At 36.0% G+C, this 25,470-nt stretch overlaps 3 protein-coding genes across 5 annotated transcripts; 1 reads left to right on the forward strand and 2 right to left on the reverse strand.

Moving 5' to 3' along the window:
• The first annotated feature begins 22 nt into the window (after positions 1-22).
• On the forward strand, positions 23-5,023 carry LOC133533562 (DNA primase small subunit-like). The gene is made up of 7 exons (XM_061872561.1): positions 23-196; positions 297-553; positions 1,091-1,260; positions 2,765-2,963; positions 3,675-3,885; positions 4,160-4,499; positions 4,827-5,023. The coding sequence occupies exons 1-7, from the start codon at positions 194-196 to the stop codon at positions 4,841-4,843; spliced, it is 1,197 nt and encodes a 398-aa protein (XP_061728545.1). The 5' UTR covers positions 23-193; the 3' UTR covers positions 4,844-5,023.
• Positions 4,797-25,470, reverse strand: LOC133533563 (peflin). Of its 3 annotated transcripts, none has more exons than XM_061872562.1 (5): positions 25,343-25,470; positions 25,089-25,129; positions 9,070-9,331; positions 7,552-7,695; positions 4,797-5,469 (listed from the first exon to the last, which is right to left on the reverse strand). In XM_061872562.1, the coding sequence occupies exons 2-5, from the start codon at positions 25,098-25,100 to the stop codon at positions 5,246-5,248; spliced, it is 642 nt and encodes a 213-aa protein (XP_061728546.1). In that variant the 5' UTR covers positions 25,101-25,129; positions 25,343-25,470; the 3' UTR covers positions 4,797-5,245. The 3 variants fall into 3 exon arrangements, with proteins under 3 accessions (XP_061728546.1, XP_061728547.1, XP_061728548.1); XM_061872563.1 differs by having other exon boundaries at positions 25,454-25,464; XM_061872564.1 differs by lacking the exons at positions 25,089-25,129; positions 25,343-25,470 and adding an exon at positions 23,376-23,486.
• On the reverse strand, positions 19,877-23,367 carry LOC133533561 (leucine-rich repeats and immunoglobulin-like domains protein 3). Its single transcript, XM_061872560.1, has one exon. The coding sequence runs from the start codon at positions 23,281-23,283 to the stop codon at positions 20,611-20,613; it is 2,673 nt and encodes an 890-aa protein (XP_061728544.1). The 5' UTR covers positions 23,284-23,367; the 3' UTR covers positions 19,877-20,610.

A 25,470-nucleotide genomic window follows, 5' to 3' on the forward strand; every position in this document is an offset into this window, starting at 1 on the left:
TTTGTCAAGTTGATCCGATCCGTTGGCGCCATACACAATTACACACATTTCCTTTCCCCTATTATCCGTTTCGCTGTATTTCCTAGATGAATCATTATTAAAATTTATAAAAACTTCTATAAAATAAATTCGAAATTAGTGGATCTGGTGATAAAGTCATTCCTGATAGTTTCGTCTCTGTTGATTGTTTACGATGGTATAAGTAATTCTTATATTATTTTGTCTTGTATTATATCTGAGTTATATCTTCTCATGACTTGAATTATATCTGTAATTGTTGTCTTATTTTTCCTTAGGTTGGACAAAATGATGAAAATATGTTATCAGACATGTTGCCCGTCTACTACACAAGGCTCTTTCCTCAAAATGTGTTCTGTCGGTGGTTGTCTTGCGGTAGTAGTCCGCAGCCCCTATCTCACAGAGAATTGTCCTTTACACTAGCTGATGACGTCTATTTGCGATATTTGTCTATATGTAACCAGAAAGAATTTCAGACACTGCTCCAAAAGAAGTGCCCTTATAAATTGGATATTGGTGCTGTATACAACACAAAGTGAGTAGCCAGAACTACTTTTAAGTTTTTAGGTAAACCTGCTAGGCCCAATTGTAAAGAGGGCTGCCAGGGATTTACATAGGTGCCTTATATTAGGAAGGCAGAAAATCATGCAGAATGGAGTCTTGGTGCACAAAATATCAATCTCATGTGGTTGTGACCCTCAGTCATGAGGAAACAAGAAAGAAAAAAAGACTTAGGTCAGCCACATCCTAGTTTGGACATCTTCGGAACATTATAATTTTGTATCATGTTGGGTGTGAAGCCATAGCAGAGGGTACTGGGTTAAAGTAAACTTACTGATACAGATCCAAGGTTCTATACTAAAGTTTTTCATGTAACCCAGGGAAAAGTTACTCAAATATCTGAAATATGTTCAAGTTTTGTCTAACCTCAGCAAGTTTTGTCTAACCTTAGTCACTCCAATATGACTTAAAGCAACTCTACAATAAATTTTCGAGGTACCTGTCATGCTGTTTTGCGTTAACTGGGAAGCAATGATGTCTCTCATTTGTTTTATTATTGATTTAATTTCAGACCTTCCATTGGCCGTCATGATGCAGTGGTTCTAGCCAGAGAGCTGGTATTTGATATTGACTTGACAGACTATGATGAAGTGCGCACATGCTGTCAAGAAGCTAATGTCTGCAACAAGTGCTGGAAGTTCATGATTATTGCTTGTGAAATCTTGGATAAAGCCTTGAGAGGTTTGTGTTCTAATATAGTTCACCCTGAGCTAAAGCTAAAGTAATAAGAATTAGAACCAGGGCTCTGAATGGTATTGAAATACCTGTTAATATTGTCCCAAAGTATTTTATTATTTCGTTCATTAAAAACTGGTTAATTGAATTATGTTCTCTTTTCTAACGGAATTTTATGGTTCACTTTATGGTTGCGGAATAATATAATACCCGTTACTCTTGGTTTTGGAGACACTCCATTAAGCTCGTTGTCATATGTGAAATAGAAATCAATAAATTACTCATTCTATCTTATGTTGTTAATCACAAATAAAGAAATAGCAAGAAGAATTGGACAGACATGGAAGAAATATTGGTCTATGAAGGATATATTCAAGAAGAAAATGAAATGATGAAACTCAAAAAACTAGCCTTTGATTCATGCATTCTACCCTGTCTTACATATGGCAGTCAAACATGGTCACTCACAGGAGATCTCATCAAACAAATTCAAGTATGTCAACGGTCAATAGAGAGAAGTATCCTTAACATAAAGTTATGCAACAGAGTTAGAAACATGGAGATAAAAAGAAGAACTAAATTTAGAGACGCGGCAGTACATATTTTGAAGCAAAAATACAATTGGATAGGGCACATAGCCTGGATGAAAAATAACAGATGGACAAAAATAGCTACGAATTTGAATCCAAAAGTTGGCAAAAGAAAAAAGGGCAAACCAAAAACAAGATGGGAAAAAGACCTCATAGAAACAATAGGAAAAAACCTGAAAGGAATGGCAATAGATAGACAAAAATGGAAGAAAATGTTGGACAAATACCTAAATATAATGGAAAAAGGCGATTCGGAAGAGGCCTAGGTCAAAAGACCTTACGAACATGTTCATAGGAATTGTTAATATAATAAGGAATTGTTAAATAGACTGCCAACAGTTCGTATAATAAATGCAATAATAATTATAATCTTATGTTGTTAATTTCCATTTGACCGGTTAATTTCGTTCTACGATAATGAAAGACGAATGAATTGGTATAAAGTGGTAACTCAATAGAACAGTTCTTTAACCATTAACTGCAAACGAAAACGAGATCCAGAATGAATGACACCAGTTTCAAACACAAAACGGTTTCCAAGCGCTGATTAGAACCGAATAATAAATGTAACTTTATAATTTATAAAAAGATTTGGATTTATACTGCACACCTAGACATTAGTTTACTTTAGTTTTTACATGCGTACAATTTATTTTATCCACAGCACTCAAGACAAAAGCTTTAATGGAATATCACTAATAAAAGTGTTAACCTTTAGTGTCCACTCATCCTAATTCTAGTACTACCATTAATGTAATTACTTATTAAACGGAAAAGTTACTTTTTTTTTATTTAGTTCGATTTTAAAACAAAACAAATTCTATTATTTTTATAATACTTAGCATTGATTTTGACTGCCAATTTTTCTTTATAGTGAGTGACGAGTGACTAGAAGTTAAATTAGCCTTTATAAATTCCAGATGACTTTGGCTTCCAAAGTATACTATGGGTGTTTTCTGGCAGAAGAGGTATCCATTGCTGGGTATCTGACTATGAAGCTAGGATCCTGGACAGTCCCGGCAGAGCTGCGGTGGCAGATTACCTGTGCCTGATCATAGGAGGTGACAATCAGTTCAAAAAGGTCAATCTTGGAAGTGATAACTTACATTCAAGCATCAGGTAAATATTTATAGTATAAATATTCCTATTATTTATCCTCTTTAGTCCCATAGACTATATTAGTTCAGCAAAAAGCTACTCTAGTGAATCCTGGGATTAGGGGTTAAAGAGCAATAGATGCCATTTCTAGTGCCTATATAGCATCTTTTAATGTTTATTTGGACATAAACGCGAGGGCTGGGAGGTCAAATCAAAATATTTTTTCATTCAAATTAGAACTCTACTTATTGTCACAATGGTGGCAACTGTATTGGTTTATGAGTTTTGTATACCGTACCGTTCGAGGGGTAAACAAAACCCGATAACTCGAGCAAAAGGAACTGAACAACAACAGTATTATTTAAATATTTTTATAGAAAATAGGCAATTTTGTTAACTGTTTGAAAAAGCTCATTGATTGTCGGCTTGCTAATCAATATAATGAAAATGTTTTTTTAAGCAAATGGTAATTCTAGTTCCAAAAACAATTTCCATACAGTAGAAATTCAATTGACAGGGTGTCTTTTGCGTTACAATATCCAATTTGAATAAGTGTACTGTTAGCGTGTTCCGACATAAAGCATAATCCCTTGCATTTATAGATTGTATTTATATATCTATTATGTCACACTCGTGCTAAGTCGTCCACTAAGAGTACTCTAGGAGTACTAGGACCAATCCCTATAATATTTATGGGACCAGTTGCTTATGTAGAATTTCTTATCTTTCCAGGAGAGCTATGACTGTAATTGACAGATATTTTGAAGATGTTGTCAATGACCAAGAGTTCTTCGGAACTCCAGAAAGACTACAGAACTTTTTGAAAATGATACCAGATGAAACATTTAGAACACAAGTTCAAACTCATTTGGAGAAAAGCAAAGCCCCATCTTTGGACAAATGGAATACTTTTGCTAAACTGTATGAAAGTTATTGCAGAGAAGTAAGCATTTAATCAAATATTTGCTACTGTGAAACCACCCAATTATACACCAAAATCTAGCAACTGTGGTTCAAAACTTAACGGTTGTTAATTAAATACGCAGTTCTGAGGCAAAATATATTTTTTCGAAATGGTGGTAATCTTACCCATTCCCTTGGCTACTGGCAAATTAATTACAGCAGTTGTAACACAAAACTGGTTTATATTATCTTTACAGAAATTTACCCTTAAAAAAAGTGGAGGATAATATTTCTTAAATGTTTCGTATTTTCAGAATGGAAGTGCAGGCCGAAAACTGAAGTATCTACTGGAAGAGATCAAAATACAGTACTGCTACCCCAGATTAGACGTAAATGTCACCAAGGGGTTCAACCACTTGTTAAAGTCCCCCTTCAGTATACATCCTAAAACTGGAAAAGTATCCGTGGTCTTTAATCCTAGTACTGTAAGAAGTTTCAAATTGGATGAAGTTCCTACTATTAATACTTTACTTGATGACAGCTCTGCAAATCATGCACAACAATCGGCTAATATGCGAACGGCTGTCAAAACGTTCCAAGAAGTTGTTTTTTCGTTGGAAAAGGCTGAAGCGATTAGGAGAAGAAATGAGCCAAGTAAGTATAGCCTCGTGAGGCCCACGATACAAAATATTTCCTATTTTTAATTTGAACTTTGTTGTAAATTTAATTGGGATGAATTTCGTTTGTTTGTGAAAGCAAAGGGTAAATTCACGAAAGATGATCGGAATAGAACTGAACTGAACAACTATTAGGTACCAATGATTTCGAAGAAGGAATTGGGAATGTTATCATAAATGTGCATACAATCACATGATATGAATCTCTTCAATTCAGCTTTGGTGAATCAATCTGTAAATTATATCATTTAATACTAAATAAAAATTAAGTAGGTATTTATAAAAATAATTTATTTACTTACAGATACAATGGAATTCTAAGCAGGCAATTGGTATGGCCAAGCAAGACATCATTATAAAAATAACCCATGTTTAAAGCATCATTAAAAGTCTTATGTGAAGTCTAGTGCTAACTGCGAGTTGTGTGTTGTGTATGGTAACTGAACGTCTTCAGTATTTCTTCCATACATATGTTTGCTAATAAAGCATGTAATCGTGATATATCTGTATGTTTTGAGATTTCCTCCATTAACTCTTCCAAAGCCTAGGACGCCTAAAGGTGTCATTTGTCGAGCCCACAGCGCCAACAACTACTATACGTTTTAGGCGTAATCTGATAAAGCAATCTTTACGCTCTCAAGTACCCTTACTTGATAAATCAATGATGTTCTAGTGTGAGTGACATTGGACATGATGAAAGGCCGTGAAAGAGTAATCCATCTTTTAAATCGAGCAGCTCAGTGCTACTGTTAGGAAGTCTTCAAATCCAATAGTGACTGTTCCGTTTTGTTGAGTGTCGCGCACGCGGAAGGCCTCCGTGAATCGCTGTATTTGGACACAGAGTACGATGAATTCGTCCACTGACACTTTCCCTCCTGTCGGGTCCGAACGTTTTATCAGAAAGTTGATGAAGTCCGGGGTGAAGCGGAATCCCATTTGATTTAAAGCTGAAATCAACAAAATTAACAATCACAATATAAATCGTGCCATTCACGACGACGCGTGCCTGGACTCGTATTGTCATGTTATTTAAGGTTAGATTTGACAAATCTGAGCGTCATCTTGGGTGACACAAACTTTAGTTCTGTTTGACATTGACATATACATATATATCTAATAAGTAGTGTCAAAACTTGCTTTTGAAAGTCGACATTCTCGCACCGGCGAGTGATATCATTGCCTAAATGCATTGCCAACCTATTTAAGGACCATTTCTTTATAAAGTCTCCCTTATATCCGTCGCTGGGGGAGCTCGATGTTGAGACCTATGATGAAAACCTAGGCCCGGGTTTTTCAGCCAAAGATATTGATAAAGTCATCAAATCAATGTCCAGGGGCAGATCCCCGGGACATGATGGGCTCAGCATTGAGCACCTCCAGAACGCTGGTCCTCACATATCCAGGGTGTTGGCAATGTTCTTTACCTTGTGTATGAGGCATTCCTATTTGCCCCTAGATATGATGCGGACAATCGTCGTACCCGTGGTAAAGAATAGAACTGGGGACTTAGCCGACCGTAATAACCACTGGCCGATATCATTAGCAACAATTATGGCCAAAATATTTGAGTGTGCTTAATTCACAGCTAAATGAATGTATTAATCTGCATGACAACCAATTTGGTTTCCGATCACGTCTGTCTACAGAATCTGCAATACTGTGTCTGAAGCACACTATCAAGTATTACACTAGGAGTAAGACCCCAGTTATTGCCTGTTTCCTGGATCAATTAGGGCTTTTGACCTGGTTTCCTACAATATACTATGGAAAAACTGCAGAAATCCGGTATACCACCGGAAACGGTACGTATATTCAGGTACTGGTATGGAAATCAGGTCAACAGCGTTTGATGGGCTAATGTGCTGTCTGATGAATACAGATTGGAGTGTGGGGTGAGACAGGGAGGTTTGAGTTCACCAACGCTCTTCAATTTGTATATTAACGAACTGATTGAGACGCTCAGCAGCATCCATGTCGGGTGTCATATAGACGGGAGTGTGCGTTAACAACATAAGTTACGCGGACGACATGGTGCTTCTGAGCGCCTCGGTCTGTGGTATACGAAGGCTGCTCAATGTGTGCGAGGTCTATGCTGCCAGTCACGGTCTGAAATATAATGTTAAAAAAGCCAGTATGTCGTCTTTGAGTGCGACCGCAACGAATATTCGGAGTTCCCCGAAATTGAGCTAAACGACAGTACTATGGACCGGGTAACCCAATTTAAATATCTAGGCCATGTGGTTGCGGCCGACCTCAGGGACGACATGGACATCGAACGGGAGCGGAGGGCCTTATCGGTGCGTGCGAATATGATAGCTCGAAGGTTTGCGGGGTGCTTCAGGGGGGTACGGGTTACCTTTTTTTAGAGCTTTCTGTACTTCCCTGTATACCTTCAACCTTTGGGTTCAGTATTCGCAGCGGGCCTATGGGGCTCTCCGCGTCCAATATAATAACGCGTTCCTGGTGATTGTGGGACTGCCTCGCTTCTGTAGCGCATCAGGAATGTTTGCGGAGGCGCGCGTTGATTGTTTTCAGACGACCTTGCGCAAGCGCGCCGCATCCCTGGTGCGCCGGGTGCGGGACAGTCCCAGACCAGATAAGCTTGATTGTCCGCTAATGCTACACTGTGCGGGACTACATACGGGTTACATTCTACATTTACATTCATAGCTGGTAGTTACTAACCCTTTTGAAACTGTTTTTTACTAACAAAACGTATGTGTCACAGGTCACAGTTACATGAAATAAATGTTTTTTTCAAATTCAAATTGCTTTTCCACTGCTAATTTGCTATATAGGTAAGGCGAAAGGCGCCTTGTCAGCGCCATCTAGTGAAGCTATTGTTCTGATTTTCCAAAGTAAATTAATCTCTGAACTGCCTCGACAATTGTGGTCTACTACAAGTCTACAACTCGCATCAGTAAACTTTATTGAAATAAATGAATACTTTAGGTATGCATTGTCATGTCGGGTGGAGTAAGTTAAAAGGTTAAGTAAGTAAGTTAAGTGGTTTTCGATTTCAAACGTACCTTTAGAGAGCTCCTCTTCGTCAATATGGCCGGACTGGTCGGTGTCGTAGGTCTTGAACACTGCCAACCATTGGTTAACGTAAGTGTACAGTTTGTCGAATTCTTCTACGTTGATGTGGCCGGAACGATCCTTATCGAACATCCCTGAAAATTACAAATGGCAAATTAAATGCCTACTCTACTGCATCGCCTACAGAAAGCTTTATTGGATCTAGAAAACATCATCAAGAAACATTTTTTGATAAAGTGAATATATTCGGAGATAATCGCCCCGAAAGAAGAAAAATGTGTCCCCCCCCCCCCCCCTAACTTTTGAACCATAGGTCCAAAAAATATGAAATAAATCGTGGAAGTAGAGCTTAAGAAAAACATTAAATGAAAACTATACCGGACATGATCAGTTTAGCTGTTTTTGAGTTACCGCAAAAAGTTTTTCCTTCATAATAAAGACTTACTTTAAAGGAAGGAGGTGAAAGGTACCGTTTCATCCCTTGGTTAAAATTTTTCTATACTTTAAGCTCCAGTTTAGCTTATTATGACGGAAGAGTAACTACGGTACGGAACCCTACACTGAGCGTGGCCCGACATGCTCTTGGCCGGTTTTTAATACATAGTTTGATAATTATTTTACAACAAATCATTCCCGCATCAACAGTCCCGATGTATGATTATTAAGCCTAAACTGCTTATTTCGAGGTTGACCCCACAGTAAAAGTTCAGTATAATCCCAAAACCTCCCTGGCAACAGGAATGCACATATTTTTTGGCCACCTTGTATAGCGAATATATCAGGCTTTCTTTCCTCATTCATACTTTTTAGGTCAGTATTTAATTTTAGTGTAATTAATTAATCTATAGTATGTGGTCAATTTATGCACTATGCTCAAGGGAAGCAAGCTATCGTCATTGTTTCCATTATACTATTAAAAATATACACGTCACCTGTATCTAATAATTTGAATTATAGCTCTTCCAATTCACGATGGCGCGTGGCGTGACTCTTATTGGTATGATGACAAGGTCTAATTTTGATAAATCCACTCTCCATCGTGAATTGTACTACGAGTACGTTGTTTGTAGTGTCAGGAAAGTTAAGATTAATAAAATTATAAAAGGTTACACGACTTACATACGTATATGTCAATGTCAATAAATAGGTGTATTGGAAACAGATCATCTGAAAACTCAAGTGCACTAAAATGCTGAGTGCATATATTGACCATATGTTTTTCTTAATGATATCGTTTTTTTCTTGCCGATGTGTTCCCCAGTGCATTACAAACGTGGTACCTAGTGTATTTAACTTTCACGTAGCATATCTGTATAACTGGGACCTTATAAAGGGTTAATGAGCTCAAAATCCTAATTGCCATTCGTTAAATTACCAGATCTTATGATTTACTTTTCTCTGTCATAACAATGGGTTTACCAGGCAAAATACGATCATTCAATTACAAAGCTGGCCTCAAGCGGTTTGGGGTCAATACAAATATATTACAAATAGAGGTAGATACTAACCAATCATCAAGCTGCAAGCCGTATGCGAGAATGTCTGCCCCTGAGCGTTTACCAACGCGGCCTTGAGCTCGTCGGCAGTGATGAATCCGGATTGGTCCTTGTCGACCGCTCGGAACCATTGCTGGACCTGCGGCGAGATCCCGCCGCCGGGGCCCATGGACGGGTACGGTCCGTGACCCACTTCTAGTTGCCCGGGTGGCTGGTTGGGGTATCCTTGCTGGCCGGGCGGTTGGTTGGGGTAACCCTGCTGACCGTAGTTGGGCTGAAATTATAATAGTTCCTGTTAGATAAGATATTTGTGATTTTCATTCGTCATTGCAATCGCAAAATGTTTACCTAGTAGTAGTAGTAGTAGGGAGTTAAAGTAATTAGATTTTGATTTGTTGTTCACGCGTTAATTAGCTTGTTGGATAGACTAATAATACTTAAACGATTATTTTGAATAATAAATATTACATATAATTAATATTTATTACATGTAATAAGAATTCTTGCAATGAAATCAGATTGTAGTTTCCTCGCATAGGTGTGGTTAAATAGTTATTTATTACACAAGGGGGCAAAGTTGTTGTTTAACTTCTTGTGATTATATTGAGATCCGAGGCAGCGAAAGATTTCAAAATTGATCCACGAGCGTAGCGAGTGGTTCAAATAGTGGAATAATAAATAATAATAATAATAAATATTATAGGACATTATTACACAAATTGACTAAGTCCCACAGTAAGCTCAATAAGGCTTGTGTTGAGGGTACTTAGACAACGATATATATAATATATAAATATTTATAAATACTTAAATAAATAGAAAACACCCATGACTCAGGAACAAATATCCATGCTCATCACACAAATAAATGCCCTTACCAGGATTTGAACCCGGGACCATCGGCTTCATAGGCAGGGCCACTACCCACTAGGCCAGACCGGTCGTCGTCGAATTTTAAGCGTGCGAGGGCCTCGAAGCACGAGAGATTGAACAAATTTTGCCGCCGAGTGCCTTCTCAGGAAATAAATGAGTACGTTCAAAAATTAGGGATTGCATTTACACACAATTTTAAGCACTATTTACACGTAAATCCTCGAAGTGAAATATTTCAATTACTGCAAGAGATTCATTTACGTAGGTAATGGCCATGTTCGTGTTTCCCTGCGGACTATTTATTAAGATTGTATATTTTCGACTCTGAGATTTGATAATCGAACTTTTAAATTGGGGATAAATCAATTAAATAATACTTAAAAGTAAAACAATTAAAAGATAATGTTGTAATAAACACATTTCATTTTTGTACCTATTTGTATTTTATTTCATTACAAATACCCAGTTAAACGCCCATCGGTCCAATAAACTAACTTAACAATTAACATTATTAAGTTGCCAGCTCTTAGACTATGATTATGGCGCGTCGTCTTGGAAACAAGCGTAAAGGCGGTGGCGCCCGATCGGTTCGCATTTCTTCTTTAGTTCCTGGAGTCCTTACTTAGTAAGAGTTAAGATAAACATCCTTAATTTATTGAATATTGGTTGCCCAGTAACAATATTAGGAACTGACCGACATATCCGTGGGAATCAGACATACTATCTCCGGATAAAAAAATTATGTTTACAGAATCAAAGTTTATAATTCCTACCTACATAATTATTTACCTTAAAAATAATCAGTAGGTATAGGTACAAAAACTTGTCAAGTGACAACCCTGTGCCGGCACTCACAGCTGGGTCATAAAACTGCGGCGCGCAAAGAAGATTCACGGTTCGTGCGCGGTTATAAGTTTCAATTTTGCTTGCAGGCGGCGAGTATAGGTATAATTTTATCACTCCTTCACAAATGTCATATTTAGGACATTTGTGAAGGAGTGAATTTTCTGTACGGTAGTACTATTAGTTATTCTGTGCTTAAGCTATACGAAAGAGAATTTGAAATAGAGGTTGATTGTCAAAGAAAACTTTGTATCCAAAGTAAAGGGTATAGTCTAGCAGGCTAAGGAAGAAGTTGCCCCCGGGACGAATATCGGATTTGTATAATGTCATTTGTTGGCATCTTATAACATAGAAACACCTTAACTTTCAGCCCCCTATCATGAACCGCCACGAGATAATGTCAAAAACGTCATTTTATATACACATTTTTCAACTTCGTTTTTCTCCTGAACCCGTAGTGTACATTTTTTCGAAAGCGTAATGTGACGTACGCGTTTTTATTTTATTATTGTGGTTTTTGGGCCTTTGAGTGCCACGTCGACCAGGTAGTGATCTATTGTGACAGCCCTTTAAAGTTCATTACTGATGCCCGTTGAATCCAGGAAATTCCAGATTCTTTGGACCGTAATGTTCTGTACCTCATAGGGTTGCAATACGTGCCGCCCTAAGTGGGTACTTTTGCGTCGCGTCGCGTTTGCGTTAAGTCTCATTTTGTATGGGAATTAGAAATAGAAACAGCGCGCCAAGCGGGACGTTTTGTAAACTCAAAATCCCATACAAAATGAGACTTAACGCAAAAGCGTACGTCACGTATCGCTATCGAATAAATTTACACTAGGGGTACTGAACTATACAGGGTGTAATCGTTAAGTGTGGCCAGGCCATAATTCCGTAAATATAACAGATATCAGAAAACTTCCAACTGATATCGAAAGTGCGTTACCCAATGAGTAAAATTACATTAAAAACTTTTTTTGAATAGATGAAGTAATATTAAAAATACTAAGTTAAAACACTCCCATACATTTAGTATGACGACTTACAGCCTCAAAGAATGTCGGGTGTCATAAGAGGTAAAACTGTTTGAGATTCGTTATTTGTACGAATACATTGTAATAAAATAATAAAACTACCGCTTATGAAATAATTACTCTAACATTTATTTTGAAATGAATAATTATTTTATTTACAACAGTTTCTCGATGTGACGTCCTTCTTGTGCGATACATACATATACGCGGGCCCTCCTAACTGTTTCTAAATGATGAAGAAATGATAATTAATTGATATGGAGTAAGTGGTTAACATAAGAAAATTCATGAATCATTTGATAACGGTGAAATGCCTCGGCCGTATAAACTAGTATTTGAATGAACGGCTTACCTACTAAATGTATGGAAGGGTTTGAAGTTTATATTTGGGATATTTCTGCTTTTATTTAAAAAAAGTTATGAATGTAATTTTACTCATTGGGTAACGCACTTTCGATATCAGTTGGAAGTTTTCAGTACCCCTAGTGTAAATAAATTCGATTTCGAAACGTGACGAACGCGTTTGCGTTAAGTCTCATTTTGTATAGGATTTTGAGTTTCCAAAACGTCCCGCTTGGCGCGCTTTTTCTAAATCCAATACAAAATGAGACTAAACGCAAACGCGTACGTCACGTTTCGAAATAGAATTTATTTACACTAGGGGTACTGATATCTGTTATATTTAGGGAATTATGGCCTGGCCACACTTAACGATTACACCCTGTATAAGGTAGAGCAATCAAACCAAATCAAAGCTACAAAGAATGAGTAGTAGTATAACTCAGATTTTTTTAACCGACTTCAATTTCATAGAACCTCCTCCTTCTATGAAATTTAAGTTGGTTAAAAAAAAATCTGAGTTATACTACTACTCATTCTTTGTTTATGTGATTTTCAATTCAATAACAATCATCTTCAATTTCATAGAAGGAGGAGGTTCTGTATATTCGGTTGTGGCAATTTTTTTTTATGTACGTTCACCGACTACTCCGACACCCGTGGTTCGATTTCAGTAATTCTTTTTTTGTTTGAAAGGAGTTACTTCCACGTTGGTCCCATTTTTTTTTTTTTTTATATTACGTCGGTGGAAATCAAGCATACGGCCCGCCTGATGGTAAGCAGTGTCCGTAGCCGATGTACGCCTGCAACTCCAGAGGAGTTACATGCGCGTTGCCGACCCTAAACCCGCCCCCCCTCGTTGAGCTCTGGCAACCTTACTCACCGGCAGGAACACAACACTATGAGTAGGGTCTAGTGTTATTTGGCTGCTGTTTTCTGTAAGGTGGAGGTACATCCCCAGTTGGGCTCTGCTCTAGATCTGGAATGACATCCACTGGCTGTGCCCTACCATACAAAGCGAGATGACATTCGCAATGCCCATACCTCTTTTGGACGTAGTTTAAGGACGTACCCGGGTCCAGTCCATATTGGACATCCATCCATGTCCATTTTAATTTGGTTCTGATCTGATGATGGGATCCATGAGGAATTGAAGGAACTCCTCATTTTTTAAAGGCACATGTATGGCGATTTTGGTGTTTTCTTAAGCAAATGGAGCATTTCCTCTCAAAAACCATCAATTTGATGAAAAGGATGATGAAGATTTTTTTGTATGTACGTTCACCGATTACTCCCGACACCCGTGGTCCGATTTGAGAATTATTTTTTTGTTTGACGTGTTCGTAACTTACTTTCCGATACATCTCGCTCGCACTAATAGGATGCCAGTATGAGCGAGATGCATAGAAAGTAAGTTACACAAGCGAATATGTCAGTGTCAAACTCGTGGCAAGACTAATTACTGATTATGAAGTCCACGGGCGATATGTGGAACTTCCCTCTTATAATTGGGTATATTATGATTTCTGATGTAGGTAGTGTTGGAAATAAGATGTGTGGGGTTGATGTGAGAGGTTTGTGAGGTAGACAGTGGTAGTAAAGGTAGACGAGGGTCTGAGGTTGGGGGGGTCATCCATTAATTACATCACACGTTTAGGGGGAGGAAGGGGTTCAAGAAAATGTGACATGTGACAAGGGGGAGGGGGAGTCACAAACTTTGTGACGTCACTTTAACATCACCAGTAATCGATTTTATTTTTAGATTTTTTATTCGTTGTAAAGTTAAATAACGTGTTTTTGGAACGATTATTCGTTATATTCGTTTAATTTTATTGTATTTTGATAAAATATTAATAATACCTAATTCGAAATATGTGACGTCACACCAGGGGGGAGGGGTTTTGCCAAATGTGACCAAGTGTGACAAGGACGGGGGGAGGGGTCAAAAAACCTAGAAATCCGTGTGATGTAATTAATGGATGACCCCATGGGGGTTGTGGAGTTGGGGCTTGAGTCAGGATTTTAATATTTTATTCACTTATAGAGGTTTTTATTTTAAGTTATCGAGGTTCCACTGTATTTAGATACTATACGAGTACATACCTATATCTATGTCAATATATGGAGCTGCTATTTTAAGGCTCTATCTCTAGTATAAAGAGTTGATCAAGCAGATCTTTCAGTTTTGGGGAGGTGGTAGAAAAAAATAGAGAAAAGTCGGGTCAAACTTATTTTATTATTTAATTATAAAGAATATAAATAGTCGTCTTACTCTAATTTTCTTATATACATCGTATAAACAATACAAAACCGCATGTTCTAAGTTCATCCAAAATCACGTCTACGCAATAATGAAGAGCTTAATAAAATTAAGAGACAATAAAGGCCTTTTCATCACATTAGTTTGTTCGTTACATTGTTTCAATACGTTATTTTAGTTGTTACATACTGTTAGCTGCCATCCCTATGAGCACTTACGATGTTTAACCAGAAACGAATAGATCTAATAGTGTTTTGATCGAATTAATACAGGTTAGTCCCCCCTCGGAATAAATATTTATTTAATGTAAAATGATTCTTCGGTAATAAAATAACCAGGGATCGAAGTGCCATACAAAATATGAGAGTGAGGCCTCGTTCAAGTCATCTGGATAAATTATCATATATACACCGTGGGCCCATATAACTCGACGATTTAAAGGTGTATTCTTAACCGCATGTAGAGACAAATGTCATACAAAGTTTTCTGAAATCGGTCTGGTCTTGGAGATACCTAATGACAATTCTTGTAAAAAATTGTTTTTGTAATAACTCGGTGAAAGACGCCTTTTTGGCTGCGATGCTGCCGCTATGTGACGTGGTTTAGACATACCTACTGATAGACATAAAGTAAGGAAACTCGCAAATTTAACTCTAATTAGTTGCCAAATTGTAAAAAGAAATAACGTGTCGTGTGCGGAAAAGACACAAACAAATTTTTTTTTGTCTAATTAGACAAAAGACAAATAACATTTTTTGCTCCTCATGAGGGGATTGCGAGGTTAAAATCTGTCGGGTTATGTGGGGTTGGGGTATATTATAAATATATTGAAAACTATCACGCTGTCGTTTACTCCTACCTGAGTAAAATAATGTAAGCCGTATTCACATATACTTAGAATAACTACAAAAGGTATGCTTAGTGAGCCTAAAACTGCGTGTTAATTTCTGGAAAACGTCGTCATCAGAAGTATCAATAAGTCGGCCTTTCGCAAAAACCGACACGTACTACGTAATCGCACAGTAAACCCCGAGTTTATTTTAGACCCTATGCCTAATAGGAAAATTGTATTAGTATATATATATATATATATGTAACTTTATATTAATTACATTACATTTACTCGAAGAAATAAGCATCACTTACGGCATACACGAACACGAAATACCTATTATCGCAAATGTTAAACTGCTGACTTGTATCCGTAAACTTTATGTATCCAATCATCCTAATTTTACTGTTTCTGTTATATTATATCACATAAGAACGTCTTATAAAAATAGGCAGAATTGGTTAAATGTAACAAATATGAGCTTTAAGTCCCGTAAAAAAGTTACAAGTGACACATGCAGCAATTTCGGTAAAATAAAATCAAAACCTTAAAAAATAAGGTCACGTTTCTCTAAATTTGATCACACGAGATACACGAAAATAAAGAATACATTAGAGTCATTAAACCCGCTTCCTCCCGTCCAAATGAAACATGTCTGGTCTGGTGTTAAGAACTTCCGGGATTTTGGAAGCTCATCTACAGGTTGTATCAGAACACATACCGAATATGCCCTTAAACCACAAAAGAGATAGGTACAGAAATCAATCTACATACAAAGTGCGCTCAAGCAACGCACACATAGACACTGCTCACCGACACGATATCTCGGACTGGTTGAGACTAGTGCGAGCGCGAATGCCATCCGCTTGAGACATGCGAATGTGAACTATTTTATGTAATAATGAGTAAAAAAAAGTTGTTATATCTGTTCAGTGTTAAGTGTATATCGTTTTTTAAGCTACCAGTGGTTTTAGAGAGGTTAGTAGGTACCTGCTTGTATTACGATGTTTCGTTTAACGTTACACGGAACAGTTAGGTAAGCGCCCCGCCCCGGCCCCCGAAGAATATATCTAATATTGTTTTATATAATAGTTTCCTATTTTTAAACAGTATAAACGAAGTTACTAAAAAGCTCTAGACCTGCCGGAGAAAAAGAGAGGCAGAGGACGCCCGCCGGTAACATGGTGGACCAGCATGGCCACGCTCCTTGATAGGAATAATCTACCTGACCCGACAACCCTCGATAGAATGTCGTGGCGCACAATAATTAGGAGAGCCGACCCCACCTAAAGTGGGAAAGAGCAAGGAAGAAGAAGAGATAAACGAAGTTACTAAATTTTTGTAAGGCCATGGCACCTTACGTAACTTTGATAACCTGTTTTTTTGTTTGTGTAGATATTGTGTTGTTATTAGTGCTATTTGATAGGTTTAAGTCTAAAACGGATAGGGCAATGGAAAATGTGCAACTAGGGTAATCCGTTTAGAAGTTATTAGGGATTTTCTATAGTTAAAATTGAGAAAAGTATAATTTTGTATATTTCTGTTCTGTAAACTTTTTATGTTGTATTATTATAGTAGTAGCAGGTTTATTGTTTTGTTTTGTAGGACAATTGTACATGAGAATTCGAATTTATTACACTTTAAAATATAATAATCGTGCATTTCGCCAATGTCCAAATCGTCGCAAGATATTTTCTGTGACAAATTTGTAAAATAACAATGACATTAAAATATTTTAGTTATTATTAATTTACATTTCCATTGTTCCCGTTTTATTCTCAACAATAAATTAAACAACTATATACGAGTGCCACGTGCACCTACCACGATAGTTTTTTGTGCATAAGCCATACTCGACAACCCTAGAGCGACCGCCGAGCGTAGGTATGAATAGTGAAATACATACATGTGATTGACTTCTGTACCTATCTGTTTTGTGCCTTAAACGGATCCACACTAGTTTTGTTACACCTTGTATAGGCAACAGTTTATTTTTGAAGTGCCCAGTTACAATATCGAAATCACAAAAATATTTAGATATATATTTAATAATTAACATCAATAACTTAATTAGCTACTATTTGTTTACAATCAACTATAAACTAAACCATTAGAAACGTAACTATGACGTCACTAATTCTTGTTACATTGTTATTTTTTTACCTATTAGTTTTTCATCTCCATTTTTTTTAAGAAAACAGGGAAATAAAAATAGCCTGCATAAACAAATCTAAAAATAATGACGATAATATGATTGTTTACGAATACTTAATTTATAAATAGAACTGCCGACAATTCGAATACTGTTATGAGTATGTTGTTAAATAGTTAGATACATGTCAATGCACAAATTAATTACACAATATCTATGAGCGGTAAAAAATACATCAATGTAACATTAAAAAAATATGATAAAAATTATATGTACAAGATACGAAAATCTGTCAACTAATTATGATTAACAAGATAATTCAACCAAAATATACGCAAACACACCCACCTTGTCAGTAGAACAAGGCGCGAAATTCAATTTTTCTATGTGAGGTCAACGCTAAGCGCCTACATTCTTTAAATTTGCCGCGCATTTCCCAGGGTAGGTTAAGACTCAAGTATTTAAAGTCCTCTGCTTTAAGACTACTCAGTTTTCCAATCTCTAGTCATGAAGTCGAAACTTGAGTCCTTATCGATACCTAAGTCTTTTGTAACGACTTGAGCCCTTTAAAGAGAACTCTCAAATTATGTACAAGTTTTCTTATAAGGCCTATTTCCACATTAAATTCATGGGTTATGCGCAAATCATTAAAAAATGTATTTCCGTTTGTGTTACTCGTAGATAAAACCTATAGAATTTTTGACGAAGTCTTTATGATTCTAAGACTTTAGTCCTTTTAAGTTGCACTTAATAAAGCATAATTTTTAAGAAAAAAAACCGACTTCAATGAGGGAGACTGGTGAAAGAACGATTATGGATTGTTGATTTCGATTTCATTAATTATGTAGAAAAGGAGGTAACATGTTTTTTTTTGTCACTGCACTAACCTTGACATATTTCAGATTTGCCCTATGGTTGACTGAGGGCCTACCGCGAACCACGTTCGACGTGTTGTCTCTCTGTCGCACTTGTAAATTCGTGTGTAAGTGTGATAGGGAGGCAACACGTCGAACGTGGTTCGCGGTAGGCCCTCTGCAATAGCGTATTCGACTGTATTTAAAATAAATTATTTCACACCGTGCATGAAATAAAGCACGAGATAATTATTTAAAAAAAAACTATATTGGATAGAAATATAAAAATGTGCCTTGAAAACCTAACTGCTTGACGAACATGCAAAGAGAAATTGCCAAACTTGAACTATGCATCGTTGAAGAGTTCCGTTCTGTTCATCATCAGCAGTTCTACTTCATCAAATGTACAAATGTAAATACTTGATTTGTTGATGAAAATACTAAGATCACTATATACTACTAAGCCTTTAACATTTGAGGAGTTCCCTCGATTTCTCATGGACCCCATCGTCAGAACTCGAACTAAACAAAAATTTGTCTTGAAAATCTAATTTGCTTAAAAAACACAGCGAAGAGGACAAATCGCCAAACGTGTACTATGCGTCGTTGAAGAGTTCCATTCTGATCATCATCAGCAGTTCCACTTCATCAAATGTCACTTTTTAAATGTAAATGCTCGATTTGTTGATGAAAATACAAAAATCACTATATGTATGCTCTTCATATTTGAAGAGTTCCCTCGACTCCTCATGGATCCCATCATCAGAACTGAGTTTTGAGAAAAACGGGAGCAATCGGTATTTATATAGATTCAAACAAAAAAATAATTTTCAAAATCGGTTCAGAAATGACGGAGTTATGAAGTAACAAACATTAAAAAAAACATAAACACCAAATTGATAACCTCCTCCTTTTGAAATAAAAGGTTAAAAATAAAAGACTCGACTCGGGGCTTAAGTAAACTCGGAAGTTTTTTTAACGCAGAGTCGCGTAATAACGCCTGAAATTTTTCAAATTTAAACTTAAAACACTCGAGTTCTTACCAATTCTTTATCCACTGACAAAGTGGGTGTGCCAGACTATCCAGAGTATATTAATAGTATATTGTGTCACAAGGGAGCAAAAGTACATATTTACGGCGAGGGCATACATTGAATCCTGAACGAAACGAAGGAATCTTTAATAGTATCCCGAGAGTAGCGACGGATTTTAAAATGGCATCCTGAGCGTAGTGAGGAATTCAAGTAATAACGCCCCGCCCAAGTTGGAAATAATTTTGCTACCACGTGACACAACTGCTTTTCAAGTCACATATGAGGAAATAATTGTATTCAAAACATTATTTAAGCTAAAAAAATAGTGTCCTGGAACAGAAAAGTGTAAAGCTTTGATTCCTCCTAACAGGGAAGAAAAAGCCCTTTTCCGAATAAGTGATGTGAAAACACGGTTTATAGATCTATTTTAAAACAGTGTTATAAAGTGAAAATGAAGAGTAATTTCCTTACTCATTAATTCATTACATTGAGGCAGTAGGTCAGTAACTGAATAGATTAATTTTGTTTTTACTTAAATACCATAGATATTTAGGCCGAAAATGTTTATCTTTATAGGGTATTTATTACGAAATTACTGAAATGCATAAATTATTATATCAATACTAAGGAATTTCATAAGTTCATACAAATAATGAAAATGAATACTTAAGAAAATGACAATGTGACAATGGCGTACTGCTACATAGTAACATTAAAAATATATATATATATCAAGGATGTTCCATGGTCATTGTCATATTTACATTACCATTTCTACTAATATTCCCCAAATATAGCCTTAAGAGTCAGCCACAAATCAACAAACTGATAAAAAATAGGCAGTTCTACATTTCTGATGATATTTACGGTATATAAAGGTAGGTGTACCTTATTTTTGCAAATCACATTAAGGTATTGGAAGGCAACAATAATGACAAGGCTAGGGTATACACATTTGTTTTTAAACTGTTACTATATAATTGTCTACTTTTAAATAATACTAAAAAAATAACAATGACCATTACTAAATGACAGATTCAGTCTTTTACATTAAAACCAATACTGGCAAGTTTGTTTCATTTGTACTAAGCTTATCATTTTATAGCTGCCTGATAGTGAATACCTTTTCACTAATTGTATGTATTTACTTTACAAATGAGTATCATGAACCAGTATAGGAATTTCTGGATTCCTACATGAGCTATGAAGGTAGAGTCTATATTTCAAGTGCTTGGTTTTCTGAAGCAAACCATTACTTCGCTGACATATTAATACAAACAATTAGTGAAAATTGCATTCAGTAAGATAATTTTATGGTTCAAACTCCTTATAAACTTAATTGTTAATACTGTGACTAGAAAAACTATAAGTAGCTGGTGTTACAGAAGTATTTACACACACTTGAATGGATGGTTTAAATGAAGAAGGTAAAAGTTTATGTGCTTCTGGCACTGGAGAATAACTTTGACATACAACAGGCTCAAAATGCACTTGTTCACTTTTATCTATAGGCACACCATCAAAGCTCGTCTGTTTAGCCGAGTCTCCTGTCCCACTATCTTTACACGATGAATGCTCAGATATATTGTCTGAAAACATTTGAGGTGATTCACTATCACTATGCACAACATGTGTCATTTTTAAACTTTCGGCGGGAAAAGAAGGCACTGCAGAAGCCATTCGCCTTCTTGTGTGATATATAATAACTACCCAAATAATAGAGGTCCCCACGGTACTACACACCACAGTAATAATTATAATACCTGTCATATCTTCCTCATTTACCATAATGGCTACTGGCGGCAAGATTCTCAACTCCGTCATCTCTTTTTTTGTTCCTAATGAATTAGTAATCTCACATTCATAGTGTCCAGCATCACTAGGCTCTGCAGCTAGTATAACTAGAAGTTGGTCATCAGCTATGAAATAGTGCCGTTCAGAAGGCACTACTGGCACACCATCTTTTGACCATTTCAAGACTGGTTTTGGTGATCCTGATACCATACATTGTAGGACCACTGCATCACCACTTGTGGCTTCTTTATTTTCTGTGACAGTTTTAAATGAAGGTTCTTCTTGAACTGTTAGCATTGCATTAGAAATAATTGTACCCGCTACATTCTTAGCAGCACAGCTATAAATACCCATATCAGTGGTTTTTGCATTGACAATAAAAAACACATGGTCAGTGGGCATCACATTCATTCTTCTTTCTCGAGCTGCGGGGAAATCATTGCCACCATCTTTCTGCCATGAAATTTCAGGTGTAGGTTCACCTGTAGCTGCACAGTTCAGTGAAACTGTTTCTCCAGTTTTCACTGTTATGTTGTGAGGAGCTTTTGTGAACCGAGGAAAAGTCACTATAGTTACTTTGGCTTTTAAGGAATATGTTGTACCAAAATTGTTACTGACAACACATTGATATTTACCAGAGTCTGCGTGTGTAACATTTGGTATGACAAGAACTGAAGTAGCCTCAGGTTGATCAGTTACAGTAACATTTTCATAAACAAGGGGATTACTAATATTGCCATTATTTTTTCTCCAAAGAAATGTCATATTACTGAAAGGGTTTGAAGTTGCTGTGCAGGTCAAATTTGCTGATCGTCCTTTTATGGCAAGATGGGCTTTGGGGTGTTGCATCACTTTTGGTTTAGGCGAGTCTCCACAGTTGTCTTCTTTTAGTTTAGATATTGCTACTCCCCGTACTTCATCAGGGTATGCACAAGTGGCTGTAATATATTTCTGTTCAGCTTTATCTCTTATCCATTTAATTATCCAAAATAAGTTACAGTCGCATAACAATGATGAAGAATTTAAATGCAATCTTTTTAATTTAGGCATTGTATCAAAAGCATGCCGCTGAATAGATGTTATGTTATTGCCAGCTAAATCTAGCTCTACTACTTTGGATAAACCTTCAAATGCTCGAGAATTTATAGATTTTATGTGATTGCCAGCCAGGCTAAATGTTACTAAGTTTTGTAAATTGTTAAATGGTTTAATCATATCTTCAACTGTCCAGGATATTTTGTTGTTATTTAGATGTAGTGTATTCAAGTTGAACATAAGGCTGAATGCATCATGACCGATCACAGATATATTATTGTTGTTCAGGTTTAATATCTGAAGGTTCCTTAAATATTTAAAAGTTGTTCCTTCCACTTTAACCAGATAATTGTGAGATAAATCTAAGCTTTCTAAGATAGTACAAAGCTCCCAGCTGCCCTCATTGATTTCTGATACTAAATTATTAGACATGGACAGAGTTACCAGTGATTCCAGGCCATACATCCAACCCTTAGAAATCCTTCTTATCCTGTTGTGGTCCAACTGTAGTAAATGTACAGATTTAAATCCAAAAAAGGCACCATCCATTATATTGTCTATGTTATTATATCTCATTCTAAGTGTTGTCAGGTTGGAGAGTCCTTTGAAAAGCAGTCCAGTTACATTACGAAGTTTGTTATGATTCAGTTCAAGAGTTCTGAGACTGGATTGATACATAAACAAATGGTTGGGTAATGACGTGATATCATTCCTGTTTAACTTCAACACTTCTAAATTAGTCAAATTGTTCAAAGCATCTTCTGCAATAACTTTAATGTGGTTGCTATTTAAGTTCAATATTCTGATGGAACTGTTTTCGGAAAAATGACCCGTATCTATCGAACCAATGTTATTCCTATTAAGACTCACTTCATGAAGATTATTGTGCTGTAGCAAGTTAGGTATGAGGCGTAATGAGTTTTTATCCATTTTTAAAACCTTTAGACTTGATAGTCTCTCAAATCCTTCGGATGCATCTCCATGCAATTTGTTATAGCTGAGATCTAATTCTTCCACCCACTTAGGAATTTTTGGCACAGAAATTAAATTCCTTCTTGTACAATCAGCATATTGGTTTAGGCAAACGCATTTTGATGGACATTCATTGTTTTCAGCGAAAACCAAACATCGTGACCATAAGAATAGAGTAACCAACAATAAGAAAGTCGATTCTCCCATTTTTATTCATCTGGATAGCTGCGCGATTCATTGGTCAGTTAAAATGTCTTTTCATCTTTGTTCTTACATAATTCCGAATAAAAAACACTCACAACGATTTAAAGTTATTTCACATCACTTGTTAGCACTTTGTAGCAATCGCACATTGTATAGTAACAAACAAGGACCGTAATAAACAATTCGACATAACTACCGAATGAACCACAGCCGCCATTTTATTATATCGGAAATTTTCTGTTTGGGTGGATGGAAAGCTCATAAACTCATAACGTCAGTGTTGCCCGTTATCCTTAAGTGTTACCAGAGAACTCATTGGAATCTAGATATAACTGGTAACCCCCACTATTTGTCATAATATGCAATTCTTAAGAGTTCCGTAGCCAAAAAGCAAAATCGGATCCCTTATATTATATTCCTTATAAAATAATTTCGTTATGTTCGTCTGCCTCTGCGTATGTCACAGCCATTTCACATCAAATGTTAACTTCCTAAGACCCAGAGTATTTTTTTCTGTTTTGAATTTAAATTCTGCAGTTAACCAAGTCTGCAGCGATTTTGATAGGCCAGGCTGTGCAAGTTTTGTGTCATAATTTTATAGAAATTTAACGTTTAAAATAACACTTGCACAGCCTAGGCTATCAAAAACGCTGCAGACTTATCTTGGTATAACTCTATCATAGTTCTAAATTCAATTCAACTTTGAATTGAATTTAGAATTATATTTGAATATAATTTGGAACAGGTGTATTTTATGATTTTTGTGAGCTCATGGTTCAAAAGTAAAAATTTCAAAAATAGTGGTTTTAGGGGTGCATTAAAACTATTAAAAGTGATTCATTTTAAAGTAAACGGCTGCATGACACATTATCTTTCACGAAAAATTATTTTGGACATAAGTGGTTGAGCCATTAACAATATTTTTCTAAAAATATTACATAAAAAAATGTGACAACATATTCCACAAACAGATCCCAAATCCCTTTTACTGGTATGGTATAAGGCCATGGGAGGTTTTGTGCTGGTCAAGTTTCACTTTTTTTTATATATAAACTAAAATAACTTTTATTTCTCTTAAAATAAACTAGTTCTTTAATTTGTCACATTAAATAATAGTATTGGAAAACTTTATTTTTAATTTTCTAATTTATTCCCTTAAATAATGGCCTCCTAGTTCAAAATTTACTCATTTTTGTTTGGAGTTGAAGTTGGTAAACTTCCACCACAAACACCAACAACACAATGTCTCTTTAGGTTACACACTTCATGTGGACACCATTTAAACCTAATGGATCCAGTAGTTTCGTAGCAAATTGGTTGTGACAGATGGATTGACAGACAGACAGATGCAGAAGTAATTCCAATTTTTCTTTTTGAGGTATGGATCCCTTAAAATAAGATCAATCTTTTGTGCCCCTCTATTCCTCTCCCGAGAGTAAGTAGTTGTTACTATTAGGAGAAAAAATCATGTTATTGCAATCCCATTCTGTACTTATTTTAAATAAATTGAGTTGCATCAATGGCCTCTACAAATGTCAACAATAATCACATGTGATGTGCACTTCATTGCGGCCTTTGATTGATCAATTGATTTTGTTGCTCTTATTTAGCCTGCTATTATGTATTATATTGTTGTAATGTCTGTAGAAGCCAACACCTTACAATGTTCTAGATATTTTAGTCTCAAATTTCAGTTGTACTTATTATTACGATTCAACTTATTATTACGATTTGTAAAAATAATTGATCACCATACATATATGTAGGCACTCTCTAGTTAATTAAATGTAGTATTAATCTATACTTACATTATATGCCATTATGAGTTTTGATTGAGAACTTCCTTGACCTGGAATTCAATAATATTTACGTAAATATACAATGTTTTCTACATAAAACATATAATAAATAAAATATTTATTGCCTAATTGATAATGAATTGCTTGAAATCATAATCAAACCCTGAGAGGGTTGTATATAACCATAAGTTATAACGTTGTTTGATCACTTGCTCGTATCAACATTGTTTAAGGAATAAATACGACATGGAACATGTTCTTACTTTATCCAATTATTCATAAACAAGTAATTAATTTGATGTCTTTTCTATAACAGCACTAAAATATTTCACTTAGTAGATCACAATAATAATAATATCGTCACACACATATACCTTTTTGTAAAAACTAC

This window comes from Cydia pomonella, unplaced genomic scaffold (assembly GCF_033807575.1).
Source record: "Cydia pomonella isolate Wapato2018A unplaced genomic scaffold, ilCydPomo1 PGA_scaffold_178, whole genome shotgun sequence".
NCBI lineage: Eukaryota > Metazoa > Arthropoda > Insecta > Lepidoptera > Tortricidae > Cydia > Cydia pomonella.

Bases quoted from the DNA above. Each gene is read 5' to 3' on its own strand.
- LOC133533563 (XM_061872562.1), bottom strand. The intron at 7,696-9,069 runs GTTAGTATCTAC...TGTAATTTTCAG, and splicing joins GGCTTGCAGCTTGATGATTG to GGATGTTCGATAAGGATCGT. The intron at 5,470-7,551 runs GTACGTTTGAAA...TGTTGATTTCAG, and splicing joins CGAAGAGGAGCTCTCTAAAG to CTTTAAATCAAATGGGATTC.
- LOC133533561 (XM_061872560.1), bottom strand. From the start codon at position 23,283: ATGGGAGAATCGACTTTCTTATTGTTGGTTACTCTATTCTTATGGTCA.
- LOC133533562 (XM_061872561.1), top strand. The intron at 2,964-3,674 runs GTAAATATTTAT...TTATCTTTCCAG, and splicing joins AACTTACATTCAAGCATCAG to GAGAGCTATGACTGTAATTG. The intron at 3,886-4,159 runs GTAAGCATTTAA...TCGTATTTTCAG, and splicing joins ATGAAAGTTATTGCAGAGAA to AATGGAAGTGCAGGCCGAAA.